The sequence below is a fragment of the Cyphomyrmex costatus genome, unplaced genomic scaffold, assembly GCF_001594065.2.
Source record: "Cyphomyrmex costatus isolate MS0001 unplaced genomic scaffold, Ccosl1.0 scaffold90, whole genome shotgun sequence".
NCBI classification, from domain to species: Eukaryota; Metazoa; Arthropoda; class Insecta; order Hymenoptera; family Formicidae; genus Cyphomyrmex; species Cyphomyrmex costatus.
In genome coordinates this window covers 47,004-74,987 of record NW_017280484.1, presented here as the reverse complement: position 1 = coordinate 74,987, position 27,984 = coordinate 47,004, and the positions used below count along the sequence as shown (strand labels likewise).

Sequence of the window (27,984 nt, the reverse complement as noted above, 5' to 3'; positions counted from 1 at the left end):
GTAAAGGAAAAAAATAAGCATTTTAATTGTACCGTAAAATCATGAATAATTATTAAGGGATATTGTACTTTAAATATATATATAATTTATATATATATAGTTATCATACACACACACATATATATGAATACGTATGTACACACATATATCCATGTATACGTGTGTATGTGTATACACATAATATAGTATTCACTATACATGCGTAAGCTCACAGAGACACACAATCATATTATTATAATTTATTTTTGTATGCTTAAGATTATTAGAAACGTGTTCAAAGAAGTCGCTTGGTGCCATGTACACGGATCTATTACTTCCGAAAAATCATTGTATAGAATCTGATCTGTTGTCCACAGTGCACATGTGGAAAGACATGTACCTAAAATAATATAGTAAAAGAGAAGTAAATACTATAGAAACGTATATACTATTGCGATAATACGTGTATAACCGAGTCGACAAAGAGCAAAGTTGAAAGCATTCATACTGAGATTATCGTTCATACAAGAATTATTCATTAACATATATTACGTCCACATTCTCGTATGTTTGCTCCCAACAAAAGCAAATCTTTCTTTTTTATTTACTCCTATGTTCTCGATATGTACAATGTGATGCGCGAGTAACGAATGTGATTGGAGCGAGTATGAGAGAGAATGACGTTCTATTTAGTGTTTTCCATAATAGTTTGCTAGCTTTTAGCGCTGATACGTTGTTATATTGATTTATAATTAATGTTATATGCAGTACTATAAGTAACTATAATTGTATAAGAAACTGCCCATTTTAGAAACGGCCGGAGTGCTTGTTCAAGATATGAATAACGTAAAGAAAAACAGCCATATTCTTTCTAAAATATATAAAATATTATTCATACAAAAATAATAAGTTTGTGTATAATTTTAATATTCTTAGACAAAGCAACTTGTATTTTTAAATCGTATATAAACGTTGTATTTAAAAAAATCATAAATATTAATTATTTATGTATTTTCTAATAACAACAAAATTTTAGTCATAAAAGTTATAAATGCTTATTAAAGCACAATTTTATATACTATACTTATTTTATTCTATCATATATAATTTCATTATGTGTTACTTTAAAGTTCTTTATAACCATATGATTTTTCTCAACATATATGATTTATTTTTAGGAACGAAAATGGCTATGGGAAAGTTGCAACATATAAAAATTAAATCTTTGTTATCATCAGTCTATTTCATTATTAATTATTAAAAGTTTTGTAAATTTAGTAAATTTGATAAAACAACGAAACTTATTTATATAAATTAATCAGGTTTGAAATTGTAAAAATACACAATGTACGTATTTTAGTTACACAATTTTATCTTATATGTGTAGACTTGAACGTTTATTTTAAAACATGTCGACAATATATATAAGAAAGTTGTTAGTCAAAATGCTTATAAAATATATTAATACACAACACACCTGATGTGCATATGAATATAGCTTCTTGTTGCCTTAATCAATGTAACATGTACAATCAAGAAAACCGAAAGATATATTAATTCGTAAGATTATACCTGCAGATACATAATAAACAAAGTAAATAAAAACATATTGCGAAATTTTATTATAAATTATTAATACAATCCTTGGAAGAATAGTGTCAAAAGTGTAAAAATGTTTATACTATTATAAACTATTTATCGTATATTTATTATTAGATATATTTTATTTTAAATTGTACAACACGATAATATATATATTTGATTTATTTCACATCTATAAGATAAAATTCATGTTAAATTAATTAAAATACGATTTTATTTCATTTGTACTTGGTTCTCAATTATAATTTACATAATTGTGCTTTTCAGATTTCAAAATCTTCCTCGGCGGCTGGTAATATTACAGTCGTAACAATCAAAGGTTTCGGATTTGATTTCTTGCAAAGTAATATTTTAACTTTCCCTGATATTTGACCTTTCAAGTTTGCGTTAATAGCTAATGGTATAGGCACAGCACTTGGTAGCAAGGGTAAATCTATTACACGAGGATTCACATCGGTGTCTTCGGCTCTGCAGAGAATATACAATTCTGTCGAAGATAAATCCTCAGAAATATTTGTTACTATGATACGAATCATGTAATTGGGACCTAAACCAAGAACATTTGTTTCCAACGTGATAGGATTAGATCCTAGTGCTTGGTTTTCGCTTAAATGTTCGGATGCTTGTTTAGCCGTTGTCAAACGTAAACGAAGAAAGCCTTGCTGAAATGTGTTATGAATCTTCTTTGCCTCGGCTCTTTCTCTTATTGTTTGATCGACAAATAATCGCGTTTTCTTCGGTATCGAGAATTTCGATGTGTTACTCGATGATGAATTCAATATTGAATTATTCGTATTAAAATCAGCAGTGCGCTTTAAGATTTTCATGCATAAACCACCTCCAACAGTGACCATAGCTATTGTCCGTTCCTCTTGTCCCATCCGTCCGTACTACATTTGCAAAAAAAAGATTATATACGTTTATATTTTGTTACTTTTTAAATTTATGTAAATGTTGAATTAAGAGTACCTTAAGAGCGGATACAGGCTCCATAATTTTCACGGTATCGACGTGATGTTTTCCATCATAAATACGAATCCCATAGCCTACTGTGCTTACAGCTAACAAAGACAGCCCACTTTGCGGTACCGGTAAGCTAACTAGATCTAATATTATACCGGGAATATTGATATGCCACAATTTTATTCCCTGTAAAAAATTTATGTATCAGAAAGAAATTTAACATAAAAGTTTCAACAATTAAAATTTTTTGTCCAAGCGTACTGTTTTTGAAAGTCCCACTAGGGTACCATCCATAACAGCTACTGCTGCTCCTTGAGAAGTAAGAACGGCAATAGCTATCGCAGGTGCGGGTAACGTTTCCCAAAGTTTTAGAGAACTTCCTCTCCTAATCGTTCCTATTTTTCCATCTCTTCCAAGAATTATTATGCGACCATCACCCGTCCATAAGCCGCTACTGGCAAATGCTGCTGGTGGCCATTCCACTTTATGCTTATCCATAACTGAAAAAGCTCTGTATGCCAATTAAATAATATACGTACACAGAATATATATAAAATATTTGAATGAATTTTTTCTTAATTATATATAAAAATACCTGGGATCTAAGACAAGAACTTCACCAGTCTCGGTTCCTAATATGAGACAACTACTAGCAGGATCGTTCCACGAGTCTTTGCGAATGATCGCAATTGCCGTTAAAGCATTGGCTTTGACGAGCGGTATCCGTCTATATTGCTCTGCGAAACTCATGCGTAAGTTATTATCTAAAGAGAGAAACTTCAAAGTACGAGGAGAGAGAAATGCTGCACCAAGTTCTTTCAGTAACAACTCCAAATCATCCGCAAGTGTTAATACATTTAATTCTTCGTCCAACCCACATTTATGCCAAATCTGCGTTAAATTATTGAACGTCAGAATATGTACTATTTATGTCAGAGAATAGAAATATCATACACAAAATTGAGATAATCCTATATCGTTATTTATTTCTGTACCAATAAATTATAAGTACTTCTCGTTCTTTTGGATGAGCATCAATATGTGGCAGACAATATTTGAAGAACGGTCTCATATTTTTGAAAATATATACATTAGCTCCAGCTCCTACAGCAACTACAGATGACCGAGGTTCTCCATTTTCTGTATAAAAACCGACTATTCCACAGGGTGGTTCTACCATGTTATGTTCAGTTATCTGATCACCTCCTTTATACACTCGTATCTAAAAATAAAAGAGCAATGCATTTTTTTTTTTTTTTACAAATAAATAATAAAATACAAAATTATTTAAATTATATATTCATGAAAGAGAATGAACATTCCGTATTATTTACTGATTCAAATTTAATTTTATTTTTGAAACTTTTTAGTCATGTAGAATAGAAAATATTCTATTATAATTTACAGAAAAAAATAATTTTTTTTCTTTCTTTATTTGTTTTTTCTATATAAAATCCTAATTTTTATAAATTATTCTATTATAACATTATTAAGCTACATTATTTAAAAATATATTTGTACATGACTCTATTGTATTATTTTCTTGTCATAATTATACTTTTGTTGAATCGCTTCCAACTGGTCCTAGATCAGCACAAACAAGTCTAGCATCTCCATCACCGCTTATATCCAGCATATCAAGTCCACCTGGTAAAGAAAATAAACCAGCACTTGGTTCCCAAAGTGCTTCCAACCAACGACTCATCCCAAGTCCTCCGAGAGATTTATGATCAGCTCTAAGAAGAAATTCCAATAAACATAAGTGTATAACAAAAGCACTAAAAAATGATATCTTCGATATTTTTACATGTACACACAATCAATAAAAAAATGTTTTACCTTAAACCGTGCATGATTACAAATTTTTGTAAATTCTGTTTCTACACAAATAGTACACTTATTTACAGTATAATTATACTAAACTACATATCAGAGTTTTCCTATTTATGACATATCTGTAATATTTAACTATGTATACATATTGCACATTTTAAACCGAGAAAAGGACTTTTTAACTTTTTACATGTTTTATCAATTTTATAACTGGCACAATTTTATAATTTGATAAACTGACATTTCATAACTAGGAGCATTGCATTAAGAATGAGAATGACATTTACATGACAGAATGCCATGTGTTTTGTTTGTGTATTTGTTTCCATAGAAATCTTTTAACAAAAATGGCTCGTGAGCGGGAAATTTAACTACATTTCCTAAAAATTCTCTAAAAATTAAAAAAGAATCATTTAAATTTAGGTTGGTTGCCCTTTTCACAAATGAGTTTTTTTAAATTCCCGAAACCGAGGGAAAGTATGTAAAATCAGAGGAAAATCTATAATTATATAGCGAAATCTATAATTAGAACGCGAAAAAAGGGTAAAAGATAAAAAGATATAAAACATGTTATTAAAATTAATTTTTTAGCAAATTTATACGTAGCTTTTTTCCGACTATAAAAGAACATAAAAATTTAAATATACACAAAAAATTGTAGTATTTGTAAGGAAATGTTTTATTTTGTGTTATACTTTATTTAAATATGTAAAATAAAACAATTTTACAGAATATATAAAAAAAGTTGTACAAATTTTTTAAATATAAAATAATATTTTATTGGAATAAAATGTATATTTTATATAAAATTATTTTATTGTTACTATTTTCATATAAATAATCAATGAATATCTAATGAAAAATAATACATTTATAATTATACTTGCATTGTTAATTTTCATATAATACTGATACTATTCATGAATACACTTTAATGAGAGAAAAAAACGTGTCAATTACACCATCGAGATTTCAAATCCATGTAAACAATATTATTTATCATATTAGTTACATTCATATATGCCATAACACGTTTTTAAAATGTGATAACTGAAACTTATGGAATATACAAAAAATGTTAATATACTTATTATTAAAGTTAACATTCAATTCTTCATAGCCATAAATATTGTACGTATGCACATTAAAGAGCATTAATACTGTTCAGTTCGCTTCACAGTCTTTATAATGATTTAGCAGCTTTTTCTGTTTTTTCACAGAATAAAGTTGTGCTATATGTGCGTGCTATCAACTATATAAATAAACTATATAAAAGATATTCTTCTTAAATATTACAGATTAACCGAGTATGAGCGTACCAAATGATATAGATGCTCTTGATTGATCTATACGTACATATATCTGAACTAATTAGGAAGCCCTCTGTGTACATGTATTTGACTGTGCATATATGCGTATTATATATACTGTAGATATATGTAACAAACGATAGACCATATGTTTGAGTAATGACCTTAAAGCTATTTGAACACAGCCAACAGTCACATTAATTATAATATATCACACCAATGCATAGAATAACATATAAATGATTATTTCATATACTCTACTTAAAAAATATATATTTAAATTTAGATTTAAAAAACTAGCAAATTGAGATTCCTAGAAAATGACACATAATTTCTAATTAAATAGTGATTGTTTTAACGAAGTAATGTTGATAATGGAGACGGTGGCAATGACGGAGATCGAGGCCTTGCAGCAAGAGTTTCCAATTCACTGCCATGAAATTGACCCACAGAGCTAGAGGTGCTCAGAGTTGATTCCGAAAGCATTCCCCGTCCTTTGTAAGCTTTCCTCGCTTGATTGTTATCGTCGGTTTCAACTACACCGCCATCGTCATATTTACGAAAGCAAATTGATAATATTTTCAGTCTGCAAAAAATTCAAGTTGTAATTATTGATTAATTTATATCTTGTAACATCCCCAATTGCTTTATTTTAAAATGTATTTTTGATGTATTATGAACTCTCTCGCTTGCATATTATATAATAAAATTAATTACCTAGGATATTCGAACTGAGCAAATTGTGAAGTCGGTCCTATAACTGCTAACATTGGACACAAAAAAAATGTTGCATATATCCAACTTACTCCCATCACAAGCACTAAAAACAGACCGATTTGGATATATGCTAGTACATGAGAAGGTAACATTAAAGCACCCGCAGCACCGCTTGTAATTGCTGCCATAAGGGTAGGACCACCCATTTGTTGCAGTGCCGTTTTTACTCTGTCTGTTTTCTCCTCAGAGATGCATGCTCTATAACTCACAGCGTAATGCAAGCTAAAGTCCACAGCAAGTCCTAATAAAACACAAAATGTCCAGAAATATTATCAATTTCACAAATAGTTTAAACTCATCTTTTGACTTTTATTTACCTATTGCTGTACTAACTGCAACACTCTCTAAAACGTTCAGCCTCCAGCCAAGAAGAATAAGTATTGCCACGGTTACAACTATTACAGCACCAATAGTTAGAATAGCATATAGACTAATAAGAGGATTTAAGGTCACCAATGCTAATACTATTAGAGCCAAAATTAGCGATACTCCCATCGCACATAAGGTTCCACGATATAATGTACGCTGGAGCTCGTAAAATTCTAAATGGCTGATAAACCATCCGCGACGCATCCCTCGAGGTGCAGTTCTTAACTGATGCTGCATCCAATTTTCAACCTGTTTAAATTTATGAAATTCTATTAAGCTTTACTTCAAGGATTTAAACTTCTACATTATTATTATTAATTCATCTCGTTACTATTTACTAATACTAAAAAAGTAATACTTGCTTCATTAAAAAACTTATCCATATTTTCAAACGAGAGACTATATGCATATGTGCTATCGTATTCGACAATAAGCGCTTTAATCTTAGGTGTTACTTTAATCGGTAACGTATTGTTCGTCGCCTGTGCGGGCAATAATGGTTCTTTGACGAATTTTGGACCAGCAGAAAGTGGACCATTCCGAAACCATAAATGAGGCGTGTGATGTATTTTATCGCTAGCTTCAGCTGCACATTGTTGTAGAACGCTTGGTTTAAAGGGAAATATACTACCATTGCAACATGGCATATACTCTATCTGAGAATCAATAGCATCCTTACAATGTCTGTTCATCCACAAACGTAATGTTTCAATAAAGCAATTAGATAATAAAGGTCCAGTAGTACTGCGGTAAAAAGATTGCCTCCGTAAATTTCGGCAAAACTGATCAAGCCAAAGTTGAGACTTTGGATGAGAAACGTCAAAAGTATCATCCCAGTCAGGTGTTCCTCGTTTACGAGGATCAAGATAATCACCATTATCGACTGGATTTATGCCCCATACAAACCGTAACGGTAAAACTTCAGCATCTCCACCAACCTGTATGAATCAAGTACAATACATTATAATTATATATATATATTTGTGATACAAATATATCTACAAATAAGTAAAGTAAGCACCATTTCATATCGCTCAAACCAGAATTTCCGTGAATATACTAGGTCGTATTGTTCAAATGGATGCGTATTGTGGAATAATTGAAAATCCATATAATCTGGCAGTTGCAAGCCCGGATAATGGAAGACGACACTGCAACACGCTAATGCCGTAATTCCCAGACTCAGTAACCAAAACCATCGTAATCGAAGCACTAATCCAGTAAGAAAGGTGGTGAATCCTACTGTCACTTTGTCTCCCAAGGATCGTAAAGGACGAATAATTTTTCTGGTAATAAAATTGACAGGCGACAGAGTGGACAAATTACAATGCTCTGATACAATCACACACGCAGGTAACCATGTAATCATTAAGAAAAAATTTGCAATGACTGTCATGCCTGCAAATAAACTATACAAGATTTATTATATATATATCTATATATATATAGAAGTTAAGATCATTTAAATATAGAACAGAAATATGTTCTAAAAACTTTACAAGAAAATTAGTACCTGAAGCAATTGACAGCAGTGACATTACTGACAATCGATGCAAAAAAAGCTACTGCTGTAGTAAGAGATGTAACAAACATAGCTGGAAAAGCATGTTTCATCGTTTCTTGTACCAAATACACTAATCCGTCATCAGAAAGTTTATGTTGTTTTCTAGATTCGTATAATTTACAGTAAATAAATGCATCATCTGCTCCAATACCTGTAAAAAATTTATTATAATAATGTATTTATAATATTTTTATGTAGATTCTATTTATGATTATTTTGATATAAAGTACTAACCCACAGCTACAACAATAGCCAATAAATTCATAAACGGGAAAAATTGAATATGTAATACAAGAGTATAAGTTGCATACGAAATGCCAAGGCTAAATACTACTGCAAAAATTGTTGCTACAGTCAACACTATAGAGCCAGTATATGCCCAGATACAAAATGTAACAAAGATAAAACCGGCGAGTACCAGACTCGAGTCAGACAATATATCGCGATCAAATAGTGTACTTTTTAGACCAAGTTGAATGCCTTGTACACGAAAGTTTCCATATATTAAGTCATTGCTATCTATTGCTTTATAAAAATCTAAAGTTGCAGAGCTTGCCGCAATTGGAAGAAATAACATTGCAGAATGCAATGTCGAATTTTGTTTACTGTTAGGATCCGTCTTCTGTAACAATCCAATTAATATTCAATATCAACATGAGTATTTATTTGTTAAAACAATAAAAGTTAAAATAAAACACTCTCTTACACTCGGGATAAAATTAACGTCCAAAAGATAGTGCAGTAAATGATAAGCTGCATTTCTCATGTAACATTCGGTTGGCACATGTTTTTGACAATTGAAGTCTTCTGCACAGTTAGACGTCAACTGACGGTTATGATAGTAATAGGCACATTGTTGCAAAAGTGTCTTTACTCTGCTCAGATCATTCTCTGTTACTCCCAAACAAGAACTTCGATTAGATAAAAGTGCCACATAGTTAGCAGGTGACCAACTTCTACAACATTTATGATCTGCGGCATCATTGCGATTGATTTCCGTCTGACACAAAGATGGAAAGTGAACATTTCCACGAAGTACACCATCAATGTGACATTGAGCTAATATACCTTCCATTGACCATAAATTAAAATTTTTTTCTTCTGAATCTACAGCGATCACGACACGAGCATATGAAGAAGTTGGTAAATTACAGAAAAAATTATCACTATCAAAATGATTTTGAGTCTTGTCACTTATTTCTACAATATGCTTATCTTTTAATTCTAGTAATTCTTCCCATGTATCTTTGTCTTCTTGATTGGCTTCTTTATAGTCTGTATTATTTAGCATTGTTTGATGTTTTTTCCCCTTTTTAATTTTAATTTTTGGTGTTTTATTAAGAATACCCTGAGGAGTAGACCGACTATGATTTTTCGTACTTGCATTAGACTGCAAATCAAGTTCAAAATTTAACAATACATTTTGGATTATTTAACGTATACTAATATTTCTAAATCCAGTTATCTGATTGGATAAAGATATAGGATAGTTGAAAGAAATATCTTATCATTCATACCTGTTGACTTAGTTGATGTTTATAATATTCTAAAGGATTATCAGTAAGTTCTCCTCTTCCTTTTGTAGCTTCTATTAAGTGATTCCACGCTGTCAGTCTTTGCGCTAAAATCGTACCTCTCGCTTCAAAACCCTACAATATAGATATGTATTTAAAATATATCAATTGTATAGAATTTTTCTTTCACATGTCTGCAAAAAAATGTTTCCACATACCATTTGAGGATCCTTAAAATCTGGAAACTTTTCAGTTATAAGCGGAATAATTAGACATACAGAAGAGAATGTAAAAATAATCAGTAAAATAATATATGGATGATGAGCAATCATACGAGGATACCAGGATGTTTTCATTTTAATAAAGATTTCTCTTACTTTTGTATGTATAATATGTATATATATATATATATATATGTATAATTTTTTTAAATATATATTTTAAATATATATATCTTCCGATGAGTTGTAGATAAAAAAACCATCAATGTTCGATTAATAGTTAGTCATCATTTATCATTCGTTTACAGTTTGTTGAAGAATTCGTGCTAATATTAAAATACCCTTCTATAACAAAGGCAATTGTCTCGCTTCACATAATTATGCTCATCGTCTCGTTTTATTCAAATACCTCCGCAGGGAGGTAGCAAATGCGGTTTTTAGTCGAACAATTTTTTGTCGACTCCTTTATTTCTACTACGGTTCACGTTCAGAGTGTAATTTAAAAATCGTCGGAGTAAATTTCAATGTCCGAGCGAATGCAGAAACGACCATACGAATGTAGTGAATTTCAACATACGCATAAACAAAATTATTTGAATCTGTAGATGCTTCTTTTTATTATCATATCAATAATCAATACAAGCCGAATGTGTCGTATTCGTGATTATCCTGTTAATTTTCCACTATTGGAGAATTCGTTTAGTGCATCTACTCCGAATAACAACACGTGTTTACATTACGGTGACAAATGGTACGACCCGTTGCTGCTGGACGAGACGCTTCCCTCACACATGCGCGGCGACAACAGCATCTCGATTCAGAGCAATCAGGAGCTCTGAATTATTTTGGCAGACTTTAATACGTGTGAAAGATTAGATGCTTGAGATTAATTAGAAGTATAAATAACAGTTTGTTAAATGCAGCGTTAAATAATAAGCACAATTTATATATTTGGAGCTCCTAGTAACTTAACTCTCGGCAGCCAATAACACATTGCCATCGTTAGGAACTTTGATTAACGACTTCCTACTCCCTAGAAAATGAATCCTTTGATTGGATAGCGAATCAATGTCGGGAATAAAGTTTTTCGACGAGATTTGCTGAACTCTCTGCACTATTGTCTTTCCTCTCTTTCTCTCTCTCTCCCTTGTCATCCTCCAGGGGGTTAATTGTGTGTCTTGAAATAAGATGAAAATTACAACAGTGAGCGAATTCACCAAGTGTGAGCAATGAAATTATGAATATTCCAGTAAATGTGCTTGTTTTTGTAATTTTTACCTCATTTCGAGATACATAAGCGACCTATCTTATTTTAAGTGCAGAAGAGAAGAAGCAACGTACAGCTGCAAGTAGCAAACTTGTGTGTATCGAATCTTCATTTCAGTCTAGTCGGAGTGTCGGAGTGAGAAAGTGGAGATAGTCGTAGACTTTTTTTGTAGACGTGTTACATCCCGCATGATATCAACCATGGTGATATCAACCACGAATCAACCTATCCCACGTAGTGCATTCGTGCTCCACGTTTCTCGTATATAACATGTACGCTTGCGTACGCATACATACAAATGTCACATAACCCGCCACGGACGTAGGAGAAAGGAGAGACCCAGGAGAAACGGCAGACAGCTCGAAATATTGTCACGTCCACTGGAATAAGACCGTGTCCTTCATACGTGCGTATTACTCCGTTTTATTATAATTATCGTTCTCCTTCGATTGAAATACTCGAGATTCTCAAACACACGTAATCTTGTAATACGTGCAATATTGTTTTATATCAGATCGAATCATCAGATGTTTACGTTTCACGCAGCACGTAGGCGCGCTAATGTGTCTTGAGAGCAACACGGAGTTTGAACCGATTTGAGCTGTCACTTTTATCACGGTCTGATTAATGTTGCGACAAGCCAGGCGCATCAGTGACTTTTCCTGAAATGAATCTTGGAATTGACGAAAGAATGTTCTATCGACTGTTCCTGGCGATTTTGCTTTTCCATCTGCAAGTAGACGGAAATTATTTTGGGACTAATTCTAGGAAAGACGATCAATGCTTCTGCAAGGTATTGAATATTATTCTTGATGTTATTTCCTAAGTTTCAAATTTATTTTGTTTTTTGCATTTATTTCTAGTTTTAGAAATTGTATTGTTACTTCTATATCACATATTTATCTTTCTAATAAAATAAAAAGAGCATGTTTTTATAGAAATATCTTAATGTAATTAAAAACAGTTACATATTTATAATATAACATGTTTATATAAATATTATATTATATAGAAAATATGATGTAACATTTATTAATTAAGTATGAATACTATATTTATCATATAGAAAATTAATTAAAATTACAGTTGAAAGGATCTGTAGATGACTGTACTTGCAATGTTGATACTGTGGACTATTTCAATAATATGAGAATATATCCAAGAATTCAAAGTCTTCTAGTCAGAGATTATTTTAGATTTTATAAAGTAAACTTAAAACAGGATTGTCCATTCTGGGCCGACGATAGCAAATGTGCTATACGTTACTGTCACGTGCTACCCTGTCAAGATGTAAGCATTCTTTATGTTAAATCTATTTTAAATAAATATCACAATATTTTTATATTTTCTGTAATTTTTTGCAGGATGATATTCCTGAAGGTTTAAAGGGAGATATTCCAAGAGATATTCATCTTTATGAAAATCCAGTAGATAAATACAGAGCCGATGCACAGATTAATGACTGCAGGCACAGTGCAAAAGATTATAATATAGAACTTGGTTATTTGAACACAACAATTAGGTAATTAGTAGGATATAAATATATATATTTTGGTATATAAATATTAATATACTATAATAAGAGTAAAAGTCAAAGATAAAGTATAAATCTGATTATAGTTCAGAGAATTACAAAGAATTTGAACGATGGCAACAGCATGATGATGCTCAAGATAATTTCTGTGTAAAAGAATCTAGTCCTGGAGAATATGTGGATCTTTTACTTAATCCTGAAAGATATACAGGATACAAAGGAGCCAGTGCACATAGAATTTGGCGATGTATTTATTTAGAAAATTGTTTTAGGTATATAACTGTGTTACACCAATTATGTTATTTATATTTATTTTATTATATTAATTTTATTCGAATATGTATATTATATTTGTTTCATAGGCCTGAAAATTCACCTCACATTTTTATACAATCTTCTAAGATAAATGGTAAGTGTTGCATCACATCTCAACTTCATTCTTCATATAAACCTATAGTACAAGTAAATAAATCATATTTTTCTATATAGTGCTTAGATTTTTACTTGTGCTTATTTCAGCTTAAATATATTTTTGAAATCATTTATATAAAATATAATTTTAATTTATTTTGAAAAAAATATTAAAAATTTTAATAATTATGTTAACATAATTAAAATTATATTTAATTACATTAAATCAAACATTGTTATATAAATTGTTATTCTTAACATAAATATATTATTTCAGGAATGTGTTTGGAAAAACGAGTTTTTTATCGAGTTATATCCGGTTTACACGCCAGTATCAACATACATTTGTGTTCAAAATATTTGTTGGTTCTGCAAGATAGTTTACAAGTATCACCTGAAAATCAATGGGGTCCTAATTTGAATGAGTTACAAAGAAGATTTTCTCCTGAAACAACAGGTGGCGAAGGTCCAAATTGGCTAAAGAATCTATATTTTACGTATTTACTTCAGTTGAGAGCTCTAGCCAAAGCTGCACCTTATTTAGTAAGAGAAGAATACTATACAGGTAATGAAGTGGAGGATGAGGATACAAGATTGGCTATGAACGACATACTGAACGTTGTTAGGTAAATATTCTATAATCTTTTATAATACATATATGAAGTAATTGTGAATTATTTATATGCAATTTGTATTTTAGATCATTCCCGGTACATTTTAACGAATCAGTTATGTTTACCGGTGGAGCAGAGGCACAAGTGTTGAAAGAAGAATTTAGACAACATTTTATAAATATCTCACGTATTATGGATTGCGTAGGATGTGACAAATGTAAGCTATGGGGCAAATTGCAAATCCATGGACTGGGCACTGCGTTAAAGATATTATTCTCTGGAAAATTTGATAAATGGGAATCAACGCTTAATAATCTTAATCGAAAGTCATTCTTTTTGGAAAGGAGTGAAATTGTTGCTTTGGTGAATGCTTTCGGAAGGTAGATATTCTATTTTTAGTTTTTGTATAGAGAAAAGAAAGTTTCTAATTTATTAATAACATGATCGAATTTTTGCAGGTTATCAGAAAGTATATTTGAATTAGACAGATTTCGCAGGATGATGAGATAACGTATTATCTATTTGTAATTAGAGATTCTTCGTACCACTACGAAACATCACATAAATGCATCACATTGCTTAGATTTTCTAAGTAACCTTTTAAGTACTTTCCTTATTTGTAGATCGCCGATTTTTATGCATCCGATTTAATTGAGTATGCGTTTGTATTAATATAAGTTTTTAACGTTGCATATTTAAATTAAATCAATCTAATTATATATATTTATATATTATACATTATATAATTAAATAGATCTTATTCTATATTTTATATAAAATTTTATACAAGGATTTTTTCTAAACAACAAAGATGAAAAATATGTTGATCCATATTGGAATAATTCAATCACTTGAATATAAAATTTTGAAGCTTCATAATTATCAGTTTAATTGTCAATTGCAATTAAATTTTGACTCCAGTTAATTATAATTATCTCTTCCGATACTATTATAAAGGAATGCTGTATATACATGCACATACTCATAAATATGCATAATATAGAATATAATATGTAAGGGTTGATTGCACCCAGTGTTTACTCATGCAAATAATTTTAATAAGTTTTCTTCCTACATATTGTACTATAATTAAGACTATATAACATAAACTGAGCTGAGAATTATTAATTAAGCTTAAAAAGAAAAAGTTATTGGTAAACAATTGATTATTGTAGTTAGATGTATTTATCTTATAAGACTGGCGTCCGAATTGATATTTTCTTCCGATTTGTATTATAGCTTTCCAACTCCGTCTGTGATAAATATTTTATCTAAGGCAACTATTTATAGCTTAAATTTATGTATATTATGCTTTAAAGTTAGGATTTTGTTTATACAATACATATTTTTATATAATCGCTGGAATATAAAATCTTAACTGATAAGAGCGATTCATTGTTTGCAAAGATACAGAATATCTTATAAAATTATTGTGTACAAATATATAAATAATATCATTTTCGATATGCATATATATATGTATATATAAAAAATGTATATTTTATATATATACATACATATATAATAATATATGTATGGCTTGTGTGCAATAATCTGGATTGTACTTGCGAATTTTTGCATATATGTAACATTTTTATTCATATTATTAGAGAGAAGTTTGGTGTGGTATATATCAATATTTTGTGAGAATGATATAACATGGTAGTTATAAACTGAAGAAAAAAAAATAAATTTGAATACAACATTAACAAAGGTACTTTAATATAATTTCACAATTTTTTAATTCACATTCTCTCCAGAAATTAGAATAAATCTGAAGCTACGAATTTAAATTTCAATGACTGCATTCTTCTTGTAAAAATATGATTTGTTAAAAATAATAATAAAATTTGTTTAAAAAAGTACAAAAGTAGAGCCAAATTGAATTTATTGTATATTAATATTTCTGATTTTTTTAGGATATTGAAAAAGTGCACTCTAATTAATTTTAATTTTAAATTATAAATTTAACATTTATAATATATAAATATTAAACTTATATTATTTCGTTTTAATTAATTAATATTTGACAATAGCTGTTTATGTGAATTCTCGCTCATTTCAATTAAATAAAAGATTAATTAATGTTCTTTTTAATATATCTAAGAAAAATCAGAATATAATATAATATATAAATAATTTAAAAGTTACTCAAGACATATATATTATAAATAATGATACAGAAGAAGGGCTACGAGCCTAATAAATTCGTTTTAATTTAATAAAAATAAATATGAAAATAATTGTTTAATTTATATTAATAAAATATAAAATCAAACAAACAAACATTTTGACTCCGATTGAGTCATTCTCAATGTTTAAAATATAACGATTATAAGATATATATATATATATAAGATTATAATGTATTCTCTCGATTCTTTGTACTTTTTTGTCCTTGACCGACTCTACTTATAACATAGATTTTATTATCTCAATGATGAATATAAAATTCTTATATTTGAAAAAAGAATATAATTTAATATTACTATTTTTTTTGTTCGTTTTTTATCGCAGTGATATTTTATGTAAATATTTTATGTAAATAGTTTTGGTAAACGTTCAGAGTAAAAATATGAATTCTTAATAATTTGTAATTAAATCCAGATTGATTTAGATAATTTGCAAATATGCGATGAAGAGAACATAGTGTGCATTCTATATAAAGATTTTAAAATAATATATATTATATGCGTTTATTAACTTCTACATCAGATGAGCAGATGGTAAGCGAGCTTCTTATGAACAAATTAATTTGCATTAAATAGATACAAAGTCATTAAAAATCTTCCTTTTACCATGGATTTCTAATTCACATACACGCCCCATACATGCACACACGATTAGGACAAAGTACCGGTTTAGCTATTAAATCATACGAATGACAAGCATTTACAGGCTTCAGAACGAAACGCACGCGCGCTGTCATTCTCCGCGAATTTGATCAGTGTTGATCAGTGCGCGTTCCAGGTGGCAGAGAGCACTTGACGTTAAGAGCAACGTCAAGTCATGTTATGCGGTACCACGAGGAATTGAATCTCAACGTGTTTCTCCCACGCGTTAAACATGAGTCACAGCGTCGTCCACGACGTCGTCCATCGCTCAGCAGTCGCCGGCGACAACACGGGTGTGTCCGTTGAATTGGTCGCGCTCCGATACGATGGGATCAAGTGTGCCAGTCGCCGCCTCGTCGTAGGGTAAGTGTGTCGGCGCTCGTCGCGGGTGTCAGGCCACGTACGTACGTATAATAATTATACCTACGCACGTCGCGGTCGCGCCGGTATGCACGGCCGACCAGCCGCCACGATGACTACGGCGACGACGGCGGCTGGCATCCCGCATGACAAGACCGTCGCCTGCAACGGCAAGGACGACGTACGGGTGATAACGCAGCCTACCATCAGGAGCGGACTCAGGGTGTACAAAATCGTGGTGCTAGGCGACGGCGGTGTTGGCAAATCAGGTACCCGTCGTCTGATTGATTTATTAGAATAATGCTTCATCAAACGTTTCACTGTGCATTCTGTACTATAATTACATGCCTTGCTTTTCAGCTGTCACTTTGCAGTTTGTCAGTCACAGGTTTCTAGACTATCATGACCCTACAATAGGTAAGTCGCGTTCTTTGCATTGCAAAGAAAATTGGAGCTTGACTCTCGAGTGAATCTTATAAAATAGCAGAAAACACAATTGAAAAGTAAACTCGTATGAGTAAAATACAATTTGTGTAGATAATAAGTCAATTTTTTAAAAACAAGTAGGATAAAGAAATATAGATGTCTTTTATTCACATTAAAGATCTGTATGTTTAGAATAGATTTAACTTTTTTTACAACAAAATAATTCTTTTTCAGTTTTTCTCTTATTATGTTATAAATATAATGAGGGCAAAGAGCCAAGTAATTTAACAAACAGCTTTAATTCAAATATTCATTATATAAACATTACAAAAGCAAACGTTTCAACTGTGATCGGGTCATTTTCAATACATAAAATATAAAATACAATATTATTATAAGTTAAATTTATACAATTTTGATTCAATTAATTCGTCTTCTTAGTTCTGTGTAAGTATTATATAAAATAATTAATAGACATTACCTTATCTGACATAACTAAGAGTAGTCTGTTTCGTTGCAAATTAGTTTAATCAATTTTTAATATAAACATGTATTTACAACATGATTATTTTGAATTTTTTATTATTGGATGCTGTGCATCTTTTTCTTATATAACTGACAAGATTAATTATGCTTACGATATTGATATTTTTGACTAGAAACTTACACAAAACTAAGAAGACGAATTAATTTAATCAAAATTATATAAATTTAGCTTATAATAATTTTGTACTTTATATTTTATATAACATTGAAAATGACTCGATCGGAGTCGAAACGTTTGTTTTTGTAATGTTTATATCATGAATATTTGAATTAAAGTATTGTTCATTAAATTACTTTGCTCTTTGCCCTCATTATATTATACTGTTTTATACATATAAAGCCTTATAATCACTTTTATTTTATTATTTTCTTTATTGATAAAAAGTTCTGAAGCTTAAAATGTATTTGGAATTATTTTATTTAAAAATGTAAGAATTTGAATTTATCATATTATACTAAATTGTATTATCTACACAAAAAAATAGGAAACAACTGGATATGAATGTATAGTCTGAGAGATTTAATATCTAATTCAAGTTGTCGAGATCAAACAGAATAACTCTTTCTCTTGTTTTTTTACAGAGGATTCATATCAGACACAAGTAGTCATCGACGGTGAGGCAGCTCTCCTAGATATTTTAGACACAGCTGGACAGGTTTAAGACTTATAAATTACAATAGTTACAATATTATACGATACATTGACACGCATAACAGAAATGTCCTGACTCTATATACTATTGTACAGGTGGAATTCACAGCAATGCGAGAGCAATATATGAGATGCGGAGAAGGTTTCATGATATGTTACTCGGTAACAGATAGACATAGTTTCCAAGAGACAATGGAGTACAGAAAATTAATATCACGTGTTCGCGCCAACGAGAATATTCCTCTGGTGGTGGTTGGCAATAAGTTTGATCTACAACATCATCGAAAGGTGCAGCAGATGCTGTCGAGTTGACCATGACATATCAGAAATCGTGAATACATCGCGATATACATACACAGCAAGAACAATGAAATATTGATTTCTCACATACATTGAACTTGTCACCTATTTTAGGTGACCACGGAGGAAGGCAAGGCATTGGCGGACGAGCTTGGTTGTCCATTTTACGAGACATCTGCCGCTCTCAGACAATTCATAGACGACGCATTTTTCTCGCTGATCAGGCAAATTCGCACTAAGGAGAGGTCTCGTAGACGCAGTAGATGGTGGAGAATTCGTTCGATCTTCGCCTTTATCTTCCGACGGAAGAGACATGCTTCTCACCGTACTGCGTAAAACTGATTTTTTATGAGTTCTTCATTAGAGAGATTGTTGTCGAGAACTGACAAACGGTAGCAATGATGGGAGTAATATCAGCGCCACAACGAAATAGATATTACCCATAACTTTAATTTACGCGATACATAGTTACCCTTATTTAGAGACTGACAAATCATTAACATTTCACTGCCTTATCATTGACCCTAGTACGTATTAAGTGTACGCAGAAGTTTTAGTCTTTTTTTTCAACCTTCTGGTATAATTATTTTAAATTTATATAATTTATCACCTTTTCATCTATATGTAATATTAATGTCAAATTATTTGCAACGCTATAGTTTATAATTTAATGATACACATAATTTTGCAAAATAAATAGGAAATAGGAATTACAGTAAATAGGAAAAGTGACGAAAAGCTTTAAATTTGATTCGGCATGAATTGTAGCAAAAAAAAAAATGCTAAAGCATGTGCATCAATCTGTTTTGTTCTTGACGAGAATACTGTGTCTTACAATATTGGTTTCGTTATTTTAAAAATAATAATTTTGATATTTATATAATTAAGGTCTTTGTATATCTGATGAGATATAAAAGATGTGCTCTATTAAGGACTTCTTAAATTGGATGAAATTATTGATGCCAAACACTATTATCAATTGTTTAAATGATTTGAAATGATAATTTTAATATATCATTCAGCATTATTAAGATCAATCTAAGATGCGTAAAAGAGCATAAAAAATTATTAAATTGCTAGTTAATTTAACTCGTGCTGTTATTGCGATAATTTGGTGGAGTTTGCGTTTTAAAACCAAAAAAAATATTTAGCAATTTAAAAGACTACATATGTAGTATATAAATTCACACAGAATTACACAAGTACCTAAGATCCAACTATGGCCATTAAAAGCTTTATTTCTCTTTTGGTTGTATTTCTCACATACGGTCCTATGATATTTAAAATTTAATATTATTTAAATGATTTGGAAAAAAAGCAGAAGAAAAGTACTTATATATATTACATGTAAACAAAACAAAAATTAAAAAAGCTAAAACTTCTGTATACATCTAATATTTTGAGTGCAAAGCAAGGTAAAATTGTTAAATAAGCTGGAACGCACATTTTGTATTCATCTTATAACGTTTTTCATTAACAAAACTAGTGTGTACTCAATGCATTTTAAAGCCGTTGTATACAGATCGATATAAAGATGTAATCTAGATTTCTGTAGGTTTTTAAAATTTCTATGTTTTTATCAAGATTTAATGAAAATATAGAAACGAATTAAACTGCGAAATCCTCAATACATCTTATTGTGCTATTTGATAAAATATATATATTGGGCATTTTATCAATTTAGATACCTCACTTTTACATTTAGATTAGAGTAATGTATGACGGTTTTAATGTGCACTGAGTGCGTATCAGTTCTACCAATGAAAAACGCTATTAGACTTGAGATCTCGAATCAATCATTCGTGCTGCTCAATTAACGAAATATGTATAGAGCATAATACATAATAAATTCATACTTTATGTAGAGAAAACAGCACATATTTGTGACTTCCAGTTTTCTATAATGACGATTTCTCCCTATTTATCTCGCGAAGGCTGTTAATGTTTATTTAAGTTAGGTTTTACAAATATCAGTGGCGATAAACAAAACCTAAGGCAACTAATTTTGAATAAGTAAATATCTGACGAATCACTTTTTTAATAGTTATAGACATGTTACGACACGTTAAATTTTATTTTATTAAGTAACACACGCGACCAAAGAAAAGTATATGAAATGTTAATGTAAAGCAAAAGTGATTCTTAGCGGAGAAAAATAAAAACGCAAGATATAAAAGCTTTATATAAAAACTTTACAAGATGAATAGCTGCAATTTTAAAACGTGTGTAAAAATTGAATTTTATTTTTTTTAATTGAATTCAATGTAAAATATGAAGAGTCTGCTGCTACAAATTATGAATGAGAGCTTATAAAAGTTGCAGTAAATTGTAAAGTTTAGAATTGTTATATATTTAGTATTATTAATTATTATATCTCAACATAAATGATATGAACTCTAAATTATTTAAAAAAAATATTTCTTCATTAAAACATATGAATATGTCTATTACAGACATAAATAATTGAACTGGCAATAAAAGTAAATATATTATTTCTATACAGACACGAAAGCTCAGAAAAAAATATCATGTAGATAGGTGTTAAAATAATCAGAGTTTATATATACATATATGTGGTATAAATTATATTCCAGTTCAAAGAGCATTCGAGTGCAGTTTAATATTTACAATAAATATTCTCATCATATACATCTCATCAAAAATATATAATATATTTATGTAATTTTTAAAAATCAATCTAATCAGTCATTAATTATTCTTTAGTTTAATTTAGTCATCAACTGGTGTGAGAGATTTGTAGTAGTTTTGGAAAGAAAGTCATTAATATATACACATACAAATGTAGCGCAATCATTTAGACATTAATCCATATAGTTATTTTCTAGTCGTTACTTAATTTTTACTAGTCATTTCGTCATTTTGTATTTTGTTGTAATATATATACATATTTTAATTACATATAACCATTGATTAACGCACAATTTTTCATTGTAATTCTCTCGAATTTGTTGTTATGTATTACGATTGATATTACAGTATGTACCGTGAATGTATATATGTGTACTATTATATATGACATTACATACTGTTAAATGAAAAATATTAGATTTGTATACTTGTTTAATATTATGTTTGTATAATTTAAAATTTTCTATGTTCAATGACAGCTTTTGTAAATTATTGCAAGCACATATATATATATATACATAATATATTATACATATTATGTTATTAGAATGTATTAATAATTTATTTTAAAATCATAGCAGCGAACGTGACTCTATTTGTGGCAGCAAATACAAGTATTTTATTGACAGCATTTATGATGATAAGTTTGCAATATATAATTGGTATAAAGAATGATTGTATCGATTGAAATAAACGTACCAATACACGCACACACACACACACACACATACACGCATGTATGCATTTGTGTGTAACTACATGTTTAGAGAAACTTACATAATTTGCGACATTGAAACATAGAATATTCGTGCGTTCATATCAGTAAAAGAGTATTAGAATTATTGTCTTAGAATTAATGATATGAAAAACAGAAGTAATTGTTAATGAGATAAAGTAACTATGGCCATCGTATGTATCATTATGTCGTCTTGTGTTATTATTATCACTATACATAAAAAAGAAAAAAATAGTAAGAAAAGTTGTTACATGTCATTAAAGATATAGGTAACATTATCATGTTATATATCATATTTATCAATTAGTTAGAGATTATGCCTCAAACATAATACCATATAAATTATGGATCTCGTACATGATAAGAGAACATAATGGAAAACAAAGTAGTGACAGGTATGTGTAGAGAACAATAATTTATAATTTACGAGGACAATATGATAATCAACGATCACTTTGATGTTATATTTTTATTTCATTTTTACATAAACTTTAATATGTAAAATATTCAGAAAGAGAAACTGCAGACTAACACATGTAATTTTTTATGCAATAGATGATAAACTCGATGCTATACTATTTAATGATATACATAAACATTGTATAAGTATAAACCGTAGGAATTTTGCAATAAAATTGTGAAATTTTATGTAAGCTGAATATATTTTGGATATATGCTAACATGGATATATTGATAAAACTGACATATATTTTGCATCATGGATATAAAATAATTTTTTTAATAATAAGATATAAGATATGTAAAAAATGCAACTTTAAAATAATTAATCAATACCATGCCTAATTTTCATTATAAAAAATTTGTCACAAACTCGAGCTGTCTTCATCTTTAATAAAAACCGTAACAATACTCTTTATATCGAAATTTCATTCATTATCCATCCAATAAGACTGCAGTAAAATTGGTAAAGAAAAGTTTAAATCAAGATATTTATGTAAATAAAGACTTTTCTCATTTTTATATTTTTATGTAAAACATTTACAATATTATGCACACAGTTTACTATTTCTTTTAAGTCATACACATAAAACATGCCGTATCAAAAAATTATTGCATACACTTTTTATATCTAAAAATTAGCGTAATAATTATTGGCATTCATTTCCAGATCTTTCAATGATCACAGTAATTCGCTCCCTACATAGAGATTTCACATATGGCCTCAAACGTATGTATATAAAAACATGACCACCTTTGGCACATCCATACATTACTTATTATCATTATAATTTCATCTTCAGTATTATAGAACAAAATTATACTTTTAAGATAATAACGTATAAAAAATATTTGTATCATAAACAATTAAATGTGCATTAAATGTACGTATGATACAATTGAGCACAATATTTTACACAATGCATAGTTAAAAGATTATAATCCACGATGTGAATCAGAATACCACTTAATTTATATATATATTTAAAACTAAGTATCTCGCGCTTTGCAAGATTGCATTATTTATGTCTAAGTTATATTTCGTAATACTGACATAATTTTGCTACTAGATTTCTTTGTGACATCTTGCATTTTATCATCTTCTTCATAATTGTCTGGAAATAGCGTATCCTCTGTGTTTTGTACGTCATCTCCATTGTTATCTACATAAATAATAAAAAAATAAAAATTATTGTAGGTTTATTGTCCCTTTCACAAATTTAAAAATCCAGATTTCTATGTCAAATTTAATTTAGTATGTGTAATAATAATAATAAAATAAAAAGAATGAAGTCTAATTGAGATTTTATTAAAAGTAAACTAAGAACAAGTTAAATGCGAACATTATTACTTTTATAATTTACAATATTTCAGAAAGGTAAAATTTAAATGTATGTAGTCATCGCTATGTTCAAAGTTTTAATTACCACGTGCACGATTTTCAGGATCGTCCAAAATGTTGGCAACTGGATTATCCTGCTCTGCGGAATTATTCGTCGTGTCATTGATTCGTTTCGATTCCGTTTCAACTGAAAGCCATGTAAGCTAAATTACTATATTAAAATAAAACATTCATACGTGTTTCTGAAAAATTTTAATTAATGTTTGTTTTGTTATACAGAATATGACAATTGTATGTAATAAGAATTATTATTAGATACGCGTGTTAGTGACTAATAATTATATGCAACTTCCTGAATCAGCACTGGTGCACTCCATGTAGTTAATATAAAATATGTTAGTTTTTTATATACCACAGCTTTATAATAATATTAATAATAATTATCCGCAACCAATCCACTACCTTTGATATAAATAGCCTAAGGCCTAGAAGCAGGAATATCTTTTGTTGAAAGTATTACACATGTAATATGTTTTTTTCATACTACTGAGAAACTTGTTTTACGCTTGATATTTTTAGAGAGTTAAAAATGTTTTATAATTTATCACATTTTGTTTTATTATTTAACATATTTCTATAAATACAAATCAAAATTTATGATGTACATTTTTTTAATGGTTTATATATTATTTAATCATAAAATCCTATTAATAAATACAATATTATAACAAGCTGTAAATAAATCGCAAAATATTCTAAAAATATTCACAAACTTAATAATTGTCGTAACTTAGTTATAAATTATAAATAATTTTATTCCATTCACAATTCTATATATACAGATTTATTTTTACAAAGTACATAATTTAATTTTTTTTAAATTAGCTTAGGAGAAAACAATATATTTATTGTTAAAACAATTTAAATAATACAATTCTTATAAAAAATAAATTATTGCATCTATTAACTTAGAAATTGTACTTGTGCGAATGTGCGATTCTCAGTCTATAAACTGTATAAATTTTTATAAGTATATAAATATTTTGTACTCTATTCTAATATATACAAAATTAGACTTTGTAAGTCTAACATAAAACCTAAGAAAGTTAACTATTACATCTGTATTTCATAAGACACAATTTTGTATTATAATGTTAAAAACAGTCTTTTATATGAAAATTTCAGCGTTTGATAAAGAAATAATAATTTATATATATCATTATGAATGAACCCGAAAGTCTAAGAATGATCCATAATTAAAAGCAATATGTACTGTATTCAATGAAAAATTCATTATCTTTTGCTAATAGGAGGCGATGTAGCAGGCAAAATAGGGATATCGAGATTATTTCGCCCATTTAACTTTCTAAGCGTGTCTTATTTACGTATATAAAATAAGATATATATCTCCACTTTGGCCACTATGTTGCCTCCTATGCACGAAGGACAGTAAATTTCTCATTGAACAGAATATAGTGGATTTGTTTCTAAAAGAGCTTTAGAGAAAGAGTCACAGATATATGAAAATGTGAATGTACAAATCTACTGCAAACTTTTAATTTCATGTTTGTGGCAGCATTCTCTCGCCTCGAGGACGGAGAAAGGTATCACTACCTTTCTTCAACATAGTCACTGAGAAACGAGGAGTTTGGCGCACAGCACCAGGTGGGTTGCTTGGTAGGATCGGAGTTCCGTGGAACATCAAACCTCGCTGACCAGCTACGGATACTCTTACAGCAGACTCCAGTACAGGATGCAACTGAGGCTTGTTAATGACCACTGTCGTTGCTAGATGAGCAAATCCCGACAATATCTTATAATACTGAGTCAGTAAAAAATGTGCAAAAGGGAACGAGCTTGTAGTCGCATTAATTCTTGCGTGAGCAGCCCAATCGGAGTTAGAACTTATTGGGGATATTGACGAGATTAAAAAAAAAAGAAAAATAGAAGATATTTTTTCCCGTTGTTGAAGCAGGGTGTGCAATTAGTAATCTAAATTAGCAATATCTCCATTCGTACAATTATACTAATAATATACTGTAGATATTTCTTATATATTATATTAAACTTATTTAAAATTCTTATATTAAATTAACTACTTTAGAGAAAAATTAATTTCAGTAAACATTTAGTTATAAAAATGCAGTTATTTATCATAATAGAAAACGTAAATTTTGGAGTAAATGTCAAACAAAATTCGTGATAAAGATAATTATAACTTACGTGGTTCAAGATTTGAAATCTCTTTCTTCTCAGGTGGTGAATTGCAACCAAGCTTGAGTTGATCTATTTCTCCTTTCAGCTATAACATCACCATCAATTTTATTACACTTTTCAACCATATTTAACTTTACATTAGTATCTATTATTAATTATTAAATAAAAAGTTCATACTTTATCTAGTTCTTCTTGAAGTTTTTTATTCTCATCTCGCTTCACATCTAATTGAGTATTAATTGTATCCTTTTCTAATCTTAGTGTTTCTAACGTTGCAGTTTTCGTGGCGTCCAGTTTGTTTAGCGAGTCTAGCTCACTTTTGCACATAGTAACTGAATCTTCGAGTTCCTCATTTTTCTTTTTAAAATCCAACTGTTGCTCCAAGCGGACATGTAAGGAAGCCAACTCATCTTCTGTGTGCTTAAACCTTTGTTCCAAGTTACCACGCAATGTTACGCACTGATCTCTTTCTTCAGCACTGAAAGAAAGATTTAATTTTAGAATAAGATTTGAAATTGTGTTAAACATTTTTATATTTTGTAATAATCTGAAAAAAATCTGGCAATGGTGATATTATAAACGTGCATTGTACATACATTTCAATTCACATACATTTATCGCCTTACAAATTACATAACAATCGTAATCTAGAAAGAGTAGAAACTCGCAAAGTTTCTGCAACAATCTGACATCCACATTTCAAGCAGCTACCTTCATTATAAACATTTAAATGGCCTTTAGTAACACAACTCTTTGGTAACCACACAATTACCGCTGATTACCACAACTAAATTATGTACTCCAATGACTGTCATTCATTGCAGAGACAATGGTTAATTAAATTCCAAGTACGCAGTAAGATTTTACTTGATGCAACCAGCGATAGTCACCAGTTTAAACTCACCTTATCTTAAGCTGTTCGTTCAGGTCGTCGATCTGCCTGATGAGCTCCAGATTCTCGGAAGACAGAGTCCACCAGCTGCAGACGAGCATGAGGCACACCAGCAGAAGTCCTCCGACTAAGAGGGGCGGGCATCTGCCACCGCTGACTCTCATACTGTCGATTCCCATCACTCTTGCTTTCGTGTCGTACGCCGGCTCTCGTTCAACGGAACATATGCCACCTTATCGTCGATCTGTTTTCTGGAAACAACCTACGTGTCACGCGCGTTTTTTTTTTGCGAAACGTGAGCCGCGCGTAACCCCACTCCGTGGAATGTGGTTTGATGCGCGATGCTCGTCGGGCGGCGAGGCAAGCCCTACACGTTGACGTCGCCGACGACGCGCTACGCTTCGCCTCTCTCTCAGGAACGGTTTCGCGCGATGGCCATTTGAAAATCGCGTGTTTTTAGGCACTTTACGGCGGAGGCGTTCTCCGATATACGCTGCCGGCGCCGGCAGCGATACGACGCCAGAATCCAGACACGACAGCGCGGTTTGGTGGCTATTTCATTTGTGCTGCGTTTTAATCGCACGACAGATATGTGTGCAGAACAGAGAGGATC

At 30.2% G+C, this 27,984-nt stretch overlaps 5 protein-coding genes across 6 annotated transcripts; 2 read left to right on the top strand and 3 right to left on the bottom strand.

Moving 5' to 3' along the window:
• Nucleotides 1-1,814: 1,814 nt before the first annotated feature.
• Nucleotides 1,815-4,258, bottom strand: LOC108781754 (Bardet-Biedl syndrome 1). The gene is made up of 6 exons (XM_018549829.1): nt 4,103-4,258; nt 3,557-3,766; nt 3,140-3,435; nt 2,806-3,055; nt 2,551-2,730; nt 1,815-2,471 (listed from the first exon to the last, which is right to left on the bottom strand). The coding sequence occupies exons 1-6, from the start codon at nt 4,247-4,249 to the stop codon at nt 1,845-1,847; spliced, it is 1,710 nt and encodes a 569-aa protein (XP_018405331.1). The 5' UTR covers nt 4,250-4,258; the 3' UTR covers nt 1,815-1,844.
• A 1,783-nt stretch (nt 4,259-6,041) lies between these two features.
• On the bottom strand, nt 6,042-10,267 carry LOC108781748 (protein dispatched homolog 1). The gene is made up of 10 exons (XM_018549824.1): nt 10,130-10,267; nt 9,915-10,046; nt 9,104-9,787; nt 8,632-9,019; nt 8,347-8,548; nt 7,855-8,242; nt 7,178-7,771; nt 6,782-7,082; nt 6,405-6,705; nt 6,042-6,273 (listed from the first exon to the last, which is right to left on the bottom strand). The coding sequence occupies exons 1-10, from the start codon at nt 10,265-10,267 to the stop codon at nt 6,042-6,044; spliced, it is 3,360 nt and encodes a 1,119-aa protein (XP_018405326.1).
• A 1,799-nt stretch (nt 10,268-12,066) lies between these two features.
• Ero1L (endoplasmic reticulum oxidoreductin-1-like protein) lies at nt 12,067-14,583 on the top strand. The gene is made up of 8 exons (XM_018549825.1): nt 12,067-12,192; nt 12,486-12,689; nt 12,764-12,921; nt 13,020-13,205; nt 13,296-13,342; nt 13,622-13,970; nt 14,045-14,338; nt 14,417-14,583. Exons 1-8 carry the CDS (start codon nt 12,067-12,069, stop codon nt 14,466-14,468), a joined length of 1,416 nt encoding a protein of 471 aa, XP_018405327.1. The 3' UTR covers nt 14,469-14,583.
• Nucleotides 14,584-17,240: 2,657 nt separating this feature from the next.
• Ric (Ras-related protein interacting with calmodulin) lies at nt 17,241-19,578 on the top strand. The gene is made up of 5 exons (XM_018549826.1): nt 17,241-17,421; nt 17,513-17,569; nt 18,707-18,780; nt 18,873-19,064; nt 19,191-19,578. The coding sequence occupies exons 1-5, from the start codon at nt 17,241-17,243 to the stop codon at nt 19,410-19,412; spliced, it is 726 nt and encodes a 241-aa protein (XP_018405328.1). The 3' UTR covers nt 19,413-19,578.
• A 4,348-nt stretch (nt 19,579-23,926) lies between these two features.
• Nucleotides 23,927-27,695, bottom strand: LOC108781752 (uncharacterized). Of its 2 annotated transcripts, XM_018549827.1 has the most exons (6): nt 27,384-27,693; nt 26,657-26,957; nt 26,486-26,564; nt 25,877-26,050; nt 24,348-24,449; nt 23,927-24,083 (listed from the first exon to the last, which is right to left on the bottom strand). In XM_018549827.1, exons 1-6 carry the CDS (start codon nt 27,548-27,550, stop codon nt 23,950-23,952), a joined length of 957 nt encoding a protein of 318 aa, XP_018405329.1. In that variant the 5' UTR covers nt 27,551-27,693; the 3' UTR covers nt 23,927-23,949. The 2 variants fall into 2 exon arrangements, with proteins under 2 accessions (XP_018405329.1, XP_018405330.1); XM_018549828.1 differs by lacking the exon at nt 25,877-26,050 and having other exon boundaries at nt 27,384-27,695.
• Nucleotides 27,696-27,984: the final 289 nt, after the last annotated feature.